Raw genomic sequence first — 18,240 nt, forward strand, 5'->3', positions numbered from 1 at the left:
TTAGTAAAACGACTTAAGAGTCGTCATGCTACCTAGGGTTCGCTAAGTTATCTAAACCTAAACCTTAATCCACTTCTATATTTCGGCTAGGGTTCGACCGTGTGGGCTTATGAGCCGTGTTCTGGTCGATCTCTCTTTGCACAAGTATTCTATTATGATAAATCTATAATAGATTGACATAAGATATTTTTATATCTTAAAAAATTATTTAAGGTTATCTTAGTTTACTTAATTGAAATATTTGTGGATTAAAATAAGAAAATAAGATTAGTTTCTTTAGAAACAATCCAAAGTGCTTCACGGCACAACTAGGGTTTTCGTCTAACCTTAGTTGTCCCCTCTACTATATATACACATGTCCTTTTTATTTCAACAATAAGTTTTCGCAATATTAAAATTCTTTTGCAAACAAATCGAGTCAAAATTCTTTATCAAGTATTTTATTTATTTTTGCAATTCGAAACTCTTAAGAAAAGTCGTGCTTTAAATTGCTTATTATTTCCGTAAGATTACGTTATTAGATCATAGTAATTTATATTGTTTCTTATACGTTCAATTGTGTGAACACTCAGAAGAACAATCAAGTGCTTTCTTATTAACGTAAGTTAGACAAGTTAGAGTATTTAACGGTACTCGAATTTGAGTTACAGCTAGAGTTAGTTGTATGAGTGGGCTAATAATTTTGTAATCCGGAGAAAGGCACTAAAATTATTAATCGAGAATAGTGGTCATAGGTTTCGAATTGTGAAACTGAACCACTTCAAAATCACGTGTGTCATTTCCTTACGTTCTTTTATTTACGTTTTTATCGTGTAGTTGATTAGTTAAAGTTTAATCGATAAAATTTAAGTAATTAATTGTGTAATCATGCTTATATAAGATACTCGAAAAAGTGGGCTATATTTTTAATACTCAATTCACCCCCCCCCCCCCCTCCTCGAGTATTTCAGATCAATAGACTCTACACGTACCCTCACCCCTAACTCAAGATCTCTGTGAACATTCGTGTTCATTGTCATCACGAGAGTCATTCTAGAGATAGAATGCTAAGGGTAACGAGTTTCTTAGCGTTCGGTTTCAGCTTGAAAATGGGACCCATTGTCACTGATTATCTCATGTGGACACCCTTATCGACAGACAATATTGGTTTGTATGAACTTGGCCACATGCTTAGAGGTTAAGGCAGTATAGAATGCAACTTCGACCCATTTTGTGAAGTGATATTCCCAAAGATGTCAATTCAACTCTAATTGGGCCGGTCCTTATTTAGTTAAATCCATACTCTCAGGGGGTGCGGTTAGAATTACAGATTTAGACGGAAACGAGTTTTCAAACCCGACTAATGTAGGCCAACTCAAACGATATTACCTGTAGAATACGACTAGAAACGCGTCATACGGGACCCATGTGCCGCTCTTGCGACACCAAATACACGACATTAGGCAAACTTCAAATTGTGTTTTGGCATTTTAATTTATTCTCAGTATCATCAATCTAACTTAATTGCATTTTCTAAGAGTAAGTAAAGCACCATGCTTAATCCCTATGTTCATTACAAGCTCTTGCTTCGAACATTTATTATTTTACATTTTTTTCATTTTCGAACTACGTTCTGGGTTTGATTTCATTTTCAATTAATACGTAGTCAATCCTTCACGGGACACAACCCAAATCAATTTCTAATCAAAATGTAAATAGAAGGACATTTGCTTTAGCACTTGGAGTTCGAAAGAATAAATAAAAGGGAGCTAATTTTAAGTTTCTAACTAAAAACAATCGATTTATTCATCTATTAATAATACGCCAAATACTATATAAATGCTGAAATAAAATGCTAGGCTAGGATTCTTAAAATCCCGCCGTTTATTACAAATGATAGTAATAATAATAAATAATACAACGACTTGGGCTATTCCTATTCTTCCATCTTTCCTTTGCCTTTGTCATTTCGATCATACTTCTTGTCTCGACCTCGAGGGGGTCGCTCTTGCGTTATCTCCGACCTAATCACTAACGGTCTTTCTCGAGGCCTAGTCTTCCCATTTCGATCCACGATCATCTTCTCAACAGGAGCACTCTTTGGTTTATTCTTCCCGCGGACGACTTGGAATCCAGCTTCTTCCTCTTCTTCAGTCAAATACTTCTGGTTCTCCTTCGCCACCTCGCAGATCATGTAGTCAATCGGCTTATGCTTCCTCAACTTCTCGCGCTCTTCCAAGGTGCTAGCTTTGACCCACTACAAATAAGAGTCTGATACCCACAGTGAACCAACCGGGACAGGTATAAACCACATGTTCCTTTGAGTCCAACACAAAGCCCACTCACGGCAAGTCTCGGACATACGCGTCAAGCTCCGGGATTTTTCACCTCATGCCAACTTGCCTCATTAGCCTATCCGGGAAGATATAGACCATGAAATCCAAGCCTGGGATACGAATGGATCGAGTAGGATCCAAGGATGATACTCCTGTTAATGCCCTAAGAAGCCACCAATGAGCAACCCATGTAATCAGCGGTCCTCCTTCATTCTTTAGTTTGTTCTTCTAGTAGTTGCAAACTCGAGTGAAATCAACCATATACAATCTCGTCCTCATTAGGACCGATCGTGATCGATATCCAGGCACGTCAACTGGGGGCTCGATCAGTTGCAGCCTTTCCATCAGCCAAATCTGCGAAAGGTGACAAGTATCAATGTCCCCATCATGAAAAAAAATAAACAAACAAAAAGAAAATAAACGGAAGCATTTTACCTGTAAAATGATAGGACTTCCAAGATACGGGAGCTCATGATTAGCCTTCCGACTATCCAACCCTAAGATAGTCTCTCCCAATACCAGGCAAGTTGGGCTCTTGCACAGCTCCATTTGCTCGACGATACCCAAAAACCGCGGGTCACCTCTCATCTCCGCGTCAACATGGCCCTTTAAGACAAAACAATGAAGAAGGCAAAAACCGAAGGCCCTGCGCCTCGCGGGATAAGAAAAAGAAGGGTCTCCCTATTTATGAAGCCGTCAATAAAATCGAAAATCCGTACACCATTGGAAGTTACAGGACGATCAACTTCAGCTTTGGTCAGTCCAAGAAGATCCCTAAATTTATTTTTATACCCTTGGGACCTAGATGGCAACGCCGGGAGACTTTCTGTATCCCATCCTCCAATTACTGCAAATTCTTCGGGAAAAGGACAAATTTCACCTCCGGGAAAGGTGAAAACATGATACCCTAGATTCCAATATTCAAGACAAGCATCAAGAAAGGGTCATACCACTTTCACCTGTTTAAAACTCATAATGGATCCAAAAATACCCATATCATACTTCTCCACACTTGAAAACTCGTTGGTCCTTTCCTTGAGTCGGGATTCGAAAGCATCCAATTTTCTTGAAGGATCTTTTTGAGAGAAATATTGTATTTGATGAATTACGGAGTAATAGAAGGGAGAATTGTGAGAATAGAAGCTAATCCGAGGCCTCTATTTATACTATTCGGCCTTTCCAAACATTGCTCAGGAAGAGAGCACCTCGGGAGAAGACGCAGCAACTGCTGCGCCGTTTGGAAGAATCGCAGCTCATGCTGCGCCTCTTCCCCAGCTCAATTTTATGCAATTTCCGCGAAAGATCTTTCCTAAATCCGGAATTGGCTTAAACTTTCCTATTCTCATAGGAACGAATATGCTTATTTTTACGGAAATTCTTATTTCCTTACTTGTTTATTCCGAATTTGTTATGGAATCCTTTTTCACCACGGGTTCGCTTTTCGAGACGATATCGTCATTTCACATTTCGTCAAAATGCACACTTACCCATTTTTTATTATTTTTTATTTTGGGGAATCATTTCCAACCTTCACTCTCAAAAATTTTCAAACTTATTTGCATCTTTTTCTTTTTTTTTTAGGGGGAAGCACTCCTATTATCCGTCGCGCGTCAAGTTATTTCGCTTTGCTCACTAAAACGGGGCACTTTTTTCTTTTTTTTATTCGACTTGATCGACTTGCATTTTGTGCTATATGAAGGCAAAATTTCACGCTATATGTGCTATGCTTGCTTTTTCTGTATGAATTTCGGCAGCGTGATGGCGTAAACCGTCAAAATTCCAAACCTGTTTCCAAGCTAACCTGCAAGTACCAACATATTTCACGCCTAGCATCAACAAATGGCTCGCAGGCCACGACATATATACAACAAAAAATTCATATGAACAACAAAATTCGGGCTCATGCCCAAAAGTATAAAATGTACAAAAGTACAAGACTAACCGCAACAATCAGCTAGACGATCCCTCAACTCAGCCACCATCGCCTCAAGGATAGCAACTTCAGCGTCTTGAACCTCTAGCTCCCTCGACAAGCGAGCCATCTCCTCACGTGACTCCTCAAGCTCGCGCCCCCTCTGAAAGGAAGGAAATTTATAAATAACAAAGTAAGAGAAGGAATACTTCGAAAGTGCTTCAAATGTTCACACATATCAAGAGAGAGAAAAGGGAGGTTCATACTTGCCGACTCGGACCACCCGAAAGAGCCTCCACGGCCGTCGCTTGTAGCTGGCTGGCCATCCGCCATAGCTCCGTGTGCTTCGACGCTGCCACCTGCATTTCAATGATAAAACAAGAATGAAACCGTGTTCTAACACAATTATTTCAAAAAAAAGTGAGAAAAGAGAACAAGCCTAAACTAGGGGCTTACCCTCCTCACGACCTGCCGCGACTCGTCGAGTCCAGCCTCTGTCACTACCTCGGTGAAAGACGGGATCTCTATCAGCACCGTCGTACCAGCTGGCCCAGGGTACTCGAGCGTCTCGGGAAAAGTTGGGGGCTCGACGCCCGCCACCTCGATCTCCTGCCAAGATAAAATTATTATTTCCAAGCTATATTCGAATATGTCATTTCAAATTTAAAATATTTAAAAGAAGGTATACTAACCACGATCGGGCAGTACGCCAGGTTTCCCCGTACAAACTCCGAGTACTCAAGCTCGGGAAGGAAGAGAGCGTTGCCACTCGCTCCTGCGAGGTCAGCCGTCCTCTCAACCTCTGAAGGCTCCATAAACATCATCCGTGGAGGATCGATGGTAACTACAAAAGCGTCACTGAGGTACTGTCGAGCCAACCTATAATATCCCGTACATTTGTAATAAATAATTATTATAATGAACGTTAATTATAGAATTATTCGATAGGGTATGGTACAATATATTAATACTTTATAATATTGTATTATATACAATACAATATTATAATGAAAAGAAATAAACTCATATAATAATAATTATATTATACTAACTACATAATATTATTTTAATATAATATAAGAAGAAGAAATCAAGCCCATACTAATTGCCCTACCCTTCCCGTATTTTATAATCCCAAAAACAAAGAAATAGACAAAGAAGAGGAAAGCGATTAAGAGGCCGAGAGGAAGTAGTAGCTTGCACGCCGTCAGTCGTCACGCTTACGCACCTTCATCATCTTTGTTCTACCACACCCTTACATTATTTAATTAAGGTATTCTCTCTATTATGTATTTTTTTTTCCCTTATGGTCTATACGCTAACTATAAACAACTCGGTAAATTCGGAATAAAATTCGGATGTCATCGTCTATCGTGGTAGGATGATTTAGGGACGCAAAGGGTGTCTAGGAGTGCGTAATATTGGGCTGATTTAGCGTCAAACAGGCGGCAGGACAGTAGCTGTAGGGACTACTTTGCTTCGGGTTGGTTTCAGTATTAGTTTAACGGTGTAGTGTGCTCTCGTTATGGGTTCCTTTGTACTGAAATATTTAGGGCGTATTAATATGATTATAAATCATGGAATTGAGTTTTCATCTGTTAAAATACTGCACTTTATATCGGGTTTTGGATTAATGAGTGGTATCCTTAACGGTGTTCTAGTATGATATAATGGAGGATGTTGTTGGTCTTAAAATAATTGCTTGAAGCGGTTACGGAGTCGGCGTTGTTGTCCTGTTTTTGGGACACGGTTGGGATGTGATGCCGCGTGTGTGTTGCTGGCCGTAGGATGTTTTTGCGGTGTTTAGATAGTATAATTAGTCGGGTTATGTTGTAGGGTATGGTGGTGTTTGTCATGGCTGGACTTGGATTGTGCTTGGGTATGGTTGAGTTTTGCGTGGGTGAGTGTCAGGTGTACCATGTTTGGTTATTTATACATAATATATTAATATTATGACCATGTAATTGTTAAGGGTGAAGTTGATACTTTAAATAACTAAAATGAGAGATTAACTTGTAATTACATTTAGATTAATGAATGAAATAATTAGTTCATTTAGTTATTAATTAATACGTTTTATATTGTAGATTTGTGGTTTGTAGAGGATCGTCATTATTTGTGCCTCGCTGAGTGAATTTGCATTTGTCTCAGGCAGGGATCCGCTACTCAATCTTGTGTTTAATTGATAATTGTGTTATTGAAAGTTGGGTATTCGCATGGTTATTATTGTGTACTGTTATCATGGTTAGTATCGTTATCGTGATTGATGTGGGAAAGAGATAAGAAGTATTGGCCTTTGGGATCCGTGAATAATATAAGTGATTGCCATTAAGTTGGTCTGTGATTGCCATTAAGTTGGTCCGTGTATGCCGTGTGTGCCATTTAGTTGGTCCGTGTATGCCATTAAGTTGGTCTGTGTGTGTCATTAAGTTGGTCCGTGATTGCCATTAAGTTGGTGTGTGATTGCCATTAAGTTGGTCCGTAATTGCCGTTAACCGGTCCGTGAGATAATGCCGTTAATTAACGGTCTGTTATTATAATGCTTCTAGACGGTTTAAATTTAATGAATGTTTTTCTTACTGTTCTGTCTATCCCTACTCAACCATTGGTTGACGGTGTTTTGTGTGTCTTGTCAAAAATAAAATGATGTCTGCTTTAATTGGTGGCGTCCTGTAATAAACCAATTAATATTTCCGGTTAATTGGGGAGAAGATTATATAGTAGTTTAGATTTGAGAAGCTGTCTTGGATGCTTGGGATGGGATTGGCGCGAGATCACACTGTCTTTGAAGTCTAGATTGTCACATTTACATATTGTTTAATCACTAGCTTTAATTCCACTGTTTTGTATTAAAGTTATTTACTTAAGTTTATTTAAGTTGGGAATTGTAATAAAACCATTGTCGCATTATTATTCGTTTAAACTTATTTATTTAAATTACCTTTGTATCTGTTTGTCTTCTAAACTTACTATCTCAGGCAACTGAGATGGTAACACTCTTATTTATTTAGGAAGCCTAACATAAGGCTCCTGAATAAATGGGGGGTGTTACACAACCGCTCACCTAGGTACCACACACGTCCCATGGGCATCGCTAGAAGCAACCTACTCAAACTCCTAGGTCGGAGGACGTCGGGTACGAAAGCTGGAGCGACAGTGTAGTCCTCCCAAGGTCTCGGCACCCACTGAAAAGGATGCCAGGGGGTCTGTAGGCACGAAAAATTTGTTAATGTGCCGAATAAATAAAATAAATTAATTATTTTGAGTTAATACCAAATTTTAGCCTAATTTAATTAATTTGTCCCGATTAAATGAAATGTGGGTCGATTCGGATTACAAAAGGAGTTATTCGGATCACTAAACCCAGAAAGAATCAAACTTGGGCCAAGGTTGCTAATAAACTCACAAATGGGCCTGTGACCACAAAAGTCCAACAAGGGGAATTGAAACTCTATAAATAGAGCTCTCCTTATTCATTCAAATGGTTGGAAATTCATAATTGCAAAGGAGCTAGAGAGAACAAGGTACAAATTCCTACAAATCCTCTCTGTCAAAATCATTGCAAGCAGTCAACAAGCACATCATATCGTGCCGCCTGCGTTGAAGATTCAATCACAAGTTCAAACCTTCAAGAGAGATTCAAGTCATCGCGACCCTCTCAAGAAATCAAATTTACATCGCGCGTAGAGCAATTAAAGTTGTCTACACGCGCACCCCTCACGTGTACCCTGTACACGTACCCCTTACGGCATATTAGAATCAGAGGATACATTAGAGATTGTACACGTACTTTTTGATATTTATTAATAAAATATAATTGTTTCCTTGTTTTGTAATTCATTTATCGCAATATAAAATTTGCTGTTACAAATTTTGGTGAACTCGACGTGAAAATCTCTACCTCTCATCTCTACTGCTGTTTTATTCAAGTCTACCAAAACTAGAAGATGTCTACCAAGCAAAGCACCTCCTCCAGTCCATCCAAGAAGACCTACGCAGATATCCTGCAGGGTACCCCTGTTGCTGCTACCTCCCTTGCTACGCAGTCAGTTGGCATCTCCACAATAGGAATGGCGAAGAAGGCTGTTGTCAATGCTGCTGCTGCCAGTCAATGCTCTGCACACGTCCCAACTACGCCGCGCAAGTTCTCTGTCGCCTCCAAAGCTGCTACCGCTACAACACTCTTGGCTGCCTCATCTCCTTCACGCGAGGAGGGTAGAAGTGTTAAGAATGACAAAAAGGCTTCCCCCTGCAAATCCAAGGCGTCGCCAAAGAAGAAAGAAACATTAACTCCTAGCATCGCTTCAGTCATGGTGATAAGTGGTGATACTCTTGAGGATCGAATGCAGAAAATGAATGAACTCCTTGAGAAGATGATGAAGGAGAATGAAGAAAAGAACAAAAAAATTGATGAGCTCCAAAAAGAGGTGGTGGCACTCCGTGACAGTAAGGCCGAGAGCGAGCATGGTGACACAGATAGGGATGCTGATAGCGATAGGGAAGTTGGCGAGGATAGGGAAAAGCCAAACAATGAGATCAGCAACTTCACTGAAGAGAAGCTGCAGGAGTTAATAGCCAAGACGATCAAGTGTCAGTTGGATGATAGCTCGACAAGTAGTGGACGCTACATCAAGCCTTACACTAAGAGGATAGACAGTCTGCGCATTCCATCCGGCTATCAGCCTCCAAAATTTCAATAGTTCGACGGGAAGGGGAACCCAAAGCAACACATCGCCCACTTCGTCGAGACATGCAACAATGCTGAAACAGAAGGTGATCGTTTGGTGAAGCAGTTTGTTCGTTCGCTCAAAGGGATCGCGTCGCGGTGGTACGGATCGGACTCGAGTCAATTGACAGCTGGGGTCACATGGAAGATGAATTCCTCAACAGATTCTACAGCACCAGACGTGTCGTCAGCATGCGCGAATTGACAAAGACAACTCAATGGCAAGATGAGCTTGTCGTCGATTACATCAACAGGTGGCGTGCGCTGAGTCTGGAATGCAAGGATCGCTTAAGTGAAGCGTCGACGGTTGAAATGTGCGTCAACGGGATGAAATAGGACATTCTTTACATCCTGAAAGGGATCATGCCGAAGAGCTTCAAATACCTGGCTACCCGCGCCCATGACATGGAGATCACAATCAAAGAAAACAAGACAAACGACCAACTTCTTCCAAGGCGCCAAGTGAAAAAAGGAGTTCAAGAAAACTGACAAGGGCGTCAAGTCATCGACAAAGGAGACAATGGTCGTCGAAACTAGCAGTGCACCTGTGAAAATCTCGTCAAAGCCTAAGTATGAAAAGAAGAAAGAGTCATTCTCTTATAACTACCAACGAGGCAGGCCTACATTAAAAGAGTTTCAGGCTAAGAAATACCCATTCCCAGATTCTGCCTTGTCTGGAATGCTCGATGACCTCTTAGAAAAGAAGGTTATACAATTGCCAGAGTCGAAGTGCCCTGAGCAAGCAAACAAGACAAACGATCCCAATTACTGTCGTTATCACAGGCTGGTGAGTCACCCTATTGAAAAGTGTATCACACTCAAGGAGAAAATCATGCAGCTCTCCAAGGAAGGGAAGATCATTCTTGACTTGGATGACACAGTAGCCACAAATCAAACTACTGTAGTCTTGGAGCAACCTGACGAGCCAATTATAAGACAAGGACAATGTGTGTATATGTTGCAGTTCGGAAGTTTTGAGCCAGTGGCATTACGGATTCAAGGGTCATTGTCGTCGCTACCTCAAATGTCATTGGAAGAAAAACTACCTCCTCATGATAAGAATGAGGAAAAGAAGCATGAAGGTGACAATGAAGGTTGGACTTTGGTTACGCGCAAGAAGTCAAAGAAACAAACAAGGCAGACAGCGCAACCTGTTCACCGTCGAAGAAAACAATCAAAGAAGACTAAACCTCGCAAGACGAAGGGAAAGAAAAAGTCCAAAACAGTGGTCAAACCACATGTCTTGCCTATCGATGTACTTGAGCAAGAATCACCGAGTCCCGTTACCTTAAAAGAATTCTTCCCACAAGACTTCTTAAACAAAGTTACCGTGTGCACCGTATCAACTACGGAAGGTGGTGATGATAAAAAGAAGAATTAGGAAAGGGGCTTAGATGATGCGGTATCGCCACAACAGTCACATTCTGAAAAGGAGAACGAAATAGTGGTTGCTCTCGATGCCCTTCCTACAAATATGGGGTGGAAGCAAATCTTTCATCTACCTAAAGAGAAGCGTCAGCTGATAATTCAAGGACTTGAAAAGCCAGAGTTGTACGCAGGCAAGATGAAAGACAAAATCAAGCCTCCTGAGCAATCAACTGGATGTGTCTTCTGCAATGTAGCCTTGAGTTTTTCAGATGAGGATTTACTTCTTGGATCCAAGCCTCACAACAGGCCACTTTATGTGTCTGGGTACATTCGGGGGCAAAAGGTCAAGCGCATTTTAATAGATGGAGGCTCAGAAGTCAATCTCATGCCAAAAGCTACCATGAACGAATTAGGGATCACGATGGATGAACTCTCCAGTAGTCGAACAATTATTCATGGTTTCAACTTGAATAGGGAGCGCGCGGTTGGCATGATCCGCGTGAACCTTACCATGGGTGATCTTTCTTCAGACACATTGTTCCATGTCATGGATGGTAAGACATCGTTCAAACTATTGCTGGGACGACCTTGGAAGCACGAGAACGGAGTTGTCGCTTCAACCCTCCATCAATGTTTGAAATATAATCATGGTGGCGAAAGGAAAATAGACGGAGACGCCAAACCCTTCTCTAAGGTCGACTCTTTCTTCGCTGATGCGAAATTCTTTGAAGAGAATGGTACTTCTAGTGAGTTCATGCCAACCACCATCTCTTCACAGGAAAAGGAGGTAAGCGGGAAAAGAACATCATCAAAGACGATGAAGCTGCAAATCCTGCTAAAGAAAATGATGTTAAGAAAGATGTAGACAAGGCCAGCAAAACAGCTACTCCTGTTGCATCACCCAAGAAGCAAAAGACGCCGCAGAAAACTACACCACCAGTACTACGCTACATCCCAAAGTCTCGCCGCAAAGATGGAGAGAGTCCTTTTGCAGAGTGTCTAACACCAAAGACAGAGCCTAAGGACAAAAAGTCAAATCAGGTGATCAAGCAAGAGTGGGTGGCCAAAATCGTTACACCTCTACCAAGCTCATCCCAAACAAAGATTGTGAGACCTCCTCCAACTGGTTTTGTCTGTTCATCCAGTCAATCATCAAGTGAGGGAAACAAGGGGATATTTGATTCCAATGCTTACAAGCTACTGGCAAAGGTTGGATATGACTTTACAAATTTGACTCCTCTCGGCAAAGTTATAGAAGTTGAGCCGTACGGTCTGAACAAAGCGCAACATGAAGTGTTCAAGCAAGATGGGAGCTTCATGGTGTCCAGGGCCGGGCTCGGATATGAGTCTCCTGCGCCTGTGAAGATTGGTGCTCGTAGAAAAGGGGCTACTGCGTCTTCTCAGCACATCAGAGTAGAAGAGGTCGAAGGAATTGAAGGAGAGGAAAAGATGCATCCATCTTCAGTCTTCGATCGAATAAGTCCACCTGCAGAGAAGTGTCGCCCTTCTATATTCACAAGGTTAGGGAGACCAAGTGCTTCAACCAAACACATTTCTGTATTTTCTAGGCTTGGCAATCAAGGAGAAAGTAAAGTCAAAGTGTCAACACCTTCGTTGCGCATAAACAAGAAGGGCGTAATACATGAACGCTTGGGCGGTCCATCAAGAACAGTCTTCAGTCGACTAGGGGCTCCCAAGAAGAATAGTGGTAAGGGTCGTCCTCTCTCAACTTCTCCAACACAAAATGAAGAAGAAGTAAGAGTAAGCGATGACTTAAGAAGCGCAATACCATCTCGCATGAAGCGTATGCAAGTAGTGGATATTATCCAACATGAGCCACTCAAAGAAAGGAGGCGCGTACTAGTTCTTACTGGTCAGCAAAAGAATGCCGAAGAGCTTGTGCCTTCATCTTTACGTCCTTGTGATACAAAGAAGTCAAGTGACTTAGAAATTACAACGTCGTCATATCACATTACAGTAGAAGAGATACCTAACGAGAACGAAGAAGTTGAGGTGGACGAGGCCCCTGAAACACTGGAAGACGGGGGGCAATCAACTGTAGATGAACTCAAGGAACTCAACTTGGGAACTATTGAAGATCCTCGGCCCATTTATGTGAGTGCTCTGCTGACTAAGGAAGAAGAAGAGGAGTACTACAAGTTGTTAGTCGAGTACAAGTATGTCTTCGCTTGGAGCTATAAGGAGATGCCAGGATTCAGCCCAAAAATTGCAGTTCATCGTCTAGCAATCAAGAAAGGCACCAGTCCTAAAAAGCAACCTCAACGTCGTTTTAGGCCGGAGCTTGTACCTGAAATTGAAAAGGAAGTCAACAAACTCATTGAAGCAGGTTTCATTCGAGAAGTCAAATATTCTACCTGGATAGCAAACATTGTCCCGGTCAGAAAGAAGAATGGACAATTGCGCATATGTGTCGACTTCAAAGACCTTAATGATGCATGCCCGAAGGATGACTTCCCTTTGCCAGTCACAGAGTTGATGATTGACGCAACCACTGGTCATGAAGCTCTCTCATTCATGGATTGTACTGCTGGTTACAATCAAATACATATGACACCTGAAGATCAAGAAGCAATAGGTTTTCGAACCCCAAAAGGAATCTTCTGTTACACGGTCATGCCATTTGGATTAAAGAATGCTGGTGCTACGTATCAACGCGCAATGCAAAAGATTTTCGATGACATGATGAATAAAACAATAGAGTGTTATGTTGATGACGTGGTTGTCAAATCAAAGAAAAGAGAAGACCATATCAAAGTCCTTCGAACCGTCTTTGAGAGACTTAGAAAATGTCAACTCAAGATGAATCCACTCAAGTGTGCATTTGGTGTCACATCTGGGAAGTTCTTAGGGTTTGTGGTCAGACACAGAGGCATTGAAATTGACCAAACAAAAATCAAAGCGATCAACGAAATGCCGGAACCAAACACGTTGAAAGAGTTGTGCGGATTGCAGGGACGTTTGGCATGCATTCGAAGGTTCATATCTAACCCAGCAGGACGTTGCCAACCATTCAGCCATCTAATGAAAAAGGATGCTCCATTCCAATGGGATGAAAAATGCAAAAATGCTTTTGATAGCATCAAAAAGTACTTGGCCGCACGCCGATCTTTGGGGCACCAATTCCAGGAAAGCCACTTATCCTCTACATTGCAGCACAAGAACGCTCACTGGGGGCAATGCGTGCTCAAGAAATTGAAGACCGCAAGGAGAGAGCACTCTACTACTTGAGTCGTACCTTGGTTGGAGGTGAGTTGAATTACTCGCCCATAGAGAAGATATGTCTTGCTTTGGTGTTCGCCATTCAGAGGTTGAGGCACTACATGCAAGCGTATACCATACACGTGGTCTCAAAAGCCGATCCAATCAAGTACATACTCTCAAGACCAGTCTTGTCTGGAAGACTTGCGAAATGGGCAATGTTACTTAAGCAGTATGACTTGGTGTTCGTGCCTCAAAAGGCTGTCAAAGGTCAAGCTATCGCCGACTTCTTTGCTGATCATCCATTGCCAGCAGAGTGGGAAATTTTAGATGACCTCCCAGGAGAAGAAATTTTCTATGTGGACATCCTACCTCCATGGCAAATGTACTTTGACGATGTTGTAAGGAAAGACGGAGCTGGAGCCGGAGTTGTATTCGTAACTCCACAAAATCATCTCATGCCCTACTCCTTCATGCACACTCAGTTGTGCTCAAATAATATGGCAGAATACCAAGCTCTCATACTCGGCCTCCAAATGGCGATCGAAATCGGAGTTAGAGACATCGACATATATGGAGACTCAAAGCTGGTGGTCAACACAGTCCTTGGTGAATATGAAGTGAAAAAGGAAGACTTGATTCCTTGCCATCAACAGGCATTACAACTGCCGAATCAACTTGACGACATTCATGTTGGTCATGTGCCAAGGAGTGCCAATAAGTTGGCTGACGCGCTTGCTAATCTTGCAGCCACTTTGGCACTGGGGGCAGAAGAGTCTATGCAAGTCCCAATCTGCAATCGTTGGGTAGTATCATTGCTCGAAGGAGAAGAAAATGTAGATACAACCAACATGATATGCGTCTACACAGTTAATGAAGACCACTGGCGTCAACCTATCATTGATTTCTTGGACCACCAAAAACTACTCGATGATCCCAGACACAAGGTAGAAATACGTCGACGGGCTCCAAAGTTCATTCACTATAAAGGGACACTCTACAGACGTTCTTTCTCAAGGCAATGGTTGAGGTGTCTAAGCAAGGACGAAGCTACTGAAGCAATGCATGAAGCTCATTTTGGCATTTGTGGTGCTCATCAATCTGGGCCTAAACTTCATGATCTTGTAAAGAGAATGGGGTATTACTGGCCAACCATGGTGCAAGATTGTATGGACTTCGCGAAAAAATGTGAACCTTGTCAGTTCTACGCAAACTTCATACACCAACCGCCAGAACCGTTGTACCCCACTGTTTCTTCATGGCCCTTTGAAGCTTGGGGACTTGATGTTGTGGGACCTCTTACTCCAAAGGCCTCAAATGGACACGAATATATACTCGCCGCCACTGACTACTTCTCAAAATGGGCAGAAGTCATCACACTACGGGAAGTGAAGAAAGAAAATGTTGTGGACTTCATTCGAACCCAAATCATCTACAGATACAGTGTACCTCAGCGTATCACAACTGACAATGAGAAACAATTCTTCAACCATTTGATGACAAGTCTGGGAGAAAAATTCAAGTTCAAATAGTACAAGTCATCCATGTACAATGCTTCTGCAAATGGTTTGGCTGAAGCCTTTAACAAGACCCTTTGCAATTTGATGAGAAAACTAGTAGCAAAATCAAAGCGAGACTGGTATGAAAGGATTGGTGAAGCATTGTGGGCATATCGTACCACATATAAAACACCTACTCATGCAACCCCGTATGCGTTGGTGTATGGAGTAGAGGCCGTGTTGCCATTAGAGCTACATATCCCTTCCTTGCGCATCGCTATTCAAGAAGGACTCACGGATGACGAAAATGACAGATTGCGATTAGCAGAGTTGGAAGCTCTCGATGAAAAGAGATTAGAGGCTCAACAAAAGCTCCAGTGCTATCAAGCAAGGTTGTCACGCGCATTCAACAAAAAGGTGCACCCTCGTTCTTTCCAAGTAGGAGACCTCGTCCTTGCAGTACGAAGACCAATCATCACCTCTCACAAGCCAGTTGGCAAGTTCACCTCTAAGTGGGATGGTCCATACGTGGTACATGAGGTATACACAAATGGTGCTTACAAAATCGTGGATGAAGACGGCGTTCGGGTAGGCCCAATCAATGGGAAATTTTTGAAGCATTACTATTCTTAAATTCCAACAGTGAAGGCTCCTAAGGAAGAGTGTAAACTGCAAGTCAAAGCTCCTAAGCAAGAGGTTAAACTGCATACTAAAAAAAAAAAAAAAATCTCAAAAAAAAAATACTCCTTCATTCCTTTATGAACTACGTCGGCTTGATCTTGTGAAATACACTTTGTACTTCACAGGTACGTAGGCAGCTTGAGTGAACATGTAGCTCAAGTGCAGCCACACCTCCAAACAAAAAAAATCCCTTTCTTGAACTACGTTGGCTTGATCTTGCAAGTTGTCATCTTGGTAGCTTTGCAAGTACGTAGGCAGTTTGAGCAAACACTTTGTTCAAGTGCAGACACACACAAAAAAAATTACATCAAAATAATTACTCCTGGCCCGTAAGAGTTTAAACTGTGAACGGCTAAATAAACAGTATTATAAGTATTTGTTGGTATAAATAAATATAATGGAATGTAACACGCTGAAAGGGTGTTATTACACATAAACGATTAAGACAAACAAACATCTTAGGAGCATTTGGTCCATTAGGCTACAAAAAAAAAGATGGATGAATCAAGGATGAAATCTAGATAATCTAAAAAAAAAAATCTAAGTGCCTATGGATCAACATCCAGAGAAGCCCGCATCTCTTCCAATTAAACTCTTCACTCTTGAAGTAAGGCTTCCTCTTCAGGACTCAAAACAGGGATATCGTCAAACTCGGTTAATTCTCTCTCAAACTTCTGAATATCATCTTGAAATGAGATTAAAGATATATCCTCAGCTTCTAAATTGCTTCGCAATGTCTTTTCCTTCTCTCGTGCTTGCTTGAGTCTAGCTTCAAGATCGTTTATTTCTTCCAGAGTAACAGAAAGTTCCACAGCTTGTTCTCTATGCTTTTCTTGCACCTTATCATAAAGAGATTTGGTATCCTAAATCTTTCGATGCCACTCCAGCCTTTTGTCCTCTAGCAATGCAGGGTGATGACACTTTGCTGCCTGCTTCTCGAGTGCAAGGTAAGCATGGACCGCACCCACATAAGAATCCACTCCCGCCTGTAGTGAAGAACAGTCACCTTTGAGTTGTCGAATGCCCTCATAACACACGTTAGCCTTCATTGCCACTTCCCCTACATTAGAGAAACTTGCATTTTTTAATTCTCCCAAGACCTGCAAGCGGATCGCGTCTATTGCTCTGTCAAAAATCCCCTTAAGTGAAGGAGGTGGGCGAAATGAGGCCTTGGAACACGTAGGGAGTGTGGTAGGTTTAAATGGTATTGTTAGAGGCTTAAACGTCTGCCTTTAATCGTCAGGTTTGTAAGGAGGAGACATATGAGTTGAGGCTGGACTATGCACGACAGTCTGACTACCATTGGCAAACGAACTGTTAGTCTGGCTCCCCTGAGATGCTGGACCAGAAGAGTCTCCTACGGGTATTGATTTATTAAGAATCATAAGCCCCTTCCCTTTTCCAAGCTTCATCTTTGGTGCACGATGCGGAAGACGATATTCCGGAGCAAGGGAGACTGTCTCCAAGGCACATTCACCTTCCTAACAAAAAAATGATGATCAAGTAGGGAAATAAATAAATAAACAAAGATAATCACAAAAGAAAAGAAGCTGACCAGTGTCTCCGAAGGCATTCTTGATGCACTCGACACCCCCTCAAAAATCTGGGCGTCTAGTCTGACATCATCTGCATCCAAGATAGACACTTTTCTCTTGCCACGACGATCATGTTTAGGGTCAATCTCGGAATCTGAATCGCTGTAGTGGTTGTCCTTAATATGGCCTTTCGCCTTAGGGACAACAACTTTGGATTTCAGGGGCACTGCTTGCTCTCGAGGCTGATTTCTGGTATCCCCATGATGATCACGCTTGTTAGTCTTGTAGTCACTTCTGGTACTATGCACAAGAATGTCAACATTCTTTCTTAGATCCTTCGGGTAGAGTTCCTTCCACCATTTAGTAAAACCAGGGGTGACATTCTCATCCCATCTGAACGAAAGACTTAGAAGGTAAACGCGAGACATGCTACCTGTAAACAAAAACACTTGCCAATATTTCAGTGCCTCGAAGCATGTGACGTCAGGTTTGTCTGAACCACGATTCAATACGCCGGGAATGTCTTGACAAAAGCCAAATTGTCTACTAAACCGATGGGGATTATAAGGTTCAAGGTGAAACCCATTATTTAGACGCAAACAAAATAGGAGGAACGAAGGGATGCAAGATAGTCGAGCCCCAGGGCATTAAGGTCGCCATAGTCTAACAAGACATCTACTTTGTGTTTATTTAACATAAAACGCTTTGCATCAAATTTTCTTCCCTCATGCATGAGTTTTCGAGCTTCTTCGGGTTTTGCATTCCTCGCTCCAACGGGACCTAAATACTTAGTCATATGGGGACCTGTCGGTGATGGATTTATCGCATGATAAGTGTCAAAGTAATTTGCAATCCACCCGTATAAGTAATGTGCCGGGAAGAATGACTTGGAGTATCCGGGGTTCATAGACATGGCTAACCCATTCAAACCTTTGTAAATGCTAGCTAATACAGGAATCGCCAGACTAAAAACTCGACCTTCTGT

General features: G+C 41.9%; 1 protein-coding gene across 1 annotated transcript; it reads left to right on the forward strand.

Moving 5' to 3' along the window:
- The first annotated feature begins 10,427 nt into the window (after positions 1 to 10,427).
- On the forward strand, positions 10,428 to 15,672 carry LOC141631050 (uncharacterized). The gene is made up of 5 exons (XM_074443772.1): positions 10,428 to 11,058; positions 11,100 to 12,029; positions 12,138 to 12,805; positions 13,420 to 14,910; positions 15,073 to 15,672. The coding sequence occupies exons 1-5, from the start codon at positions 10,428 to 10,430 to the stop codon at positions 15,670 to 15,672; spliced, it is 4,320 nt and encodes a 1,439-aa protein (XP_074299873.1).
- The last annotated feature ends 2,568 nt before the right edge of the window (positions 15,673 to 18,240 follow it).

This window comes from Silene latifolia, chromosome Y (genome assembly GCF_048544455.1).
Source record: "Silene latifolia isolate original U9 population chromosome Y, ASM4854445v1, whole genome shotgun sequence".
Classification (NCBI taxonomy): domain Eukaryota; kingdom Viridiplantae; phylum Streptophyta; class Magnoliopsida; order Caryophyllales; family Caryophyllaceae; genus Silene; species Silene latifolia.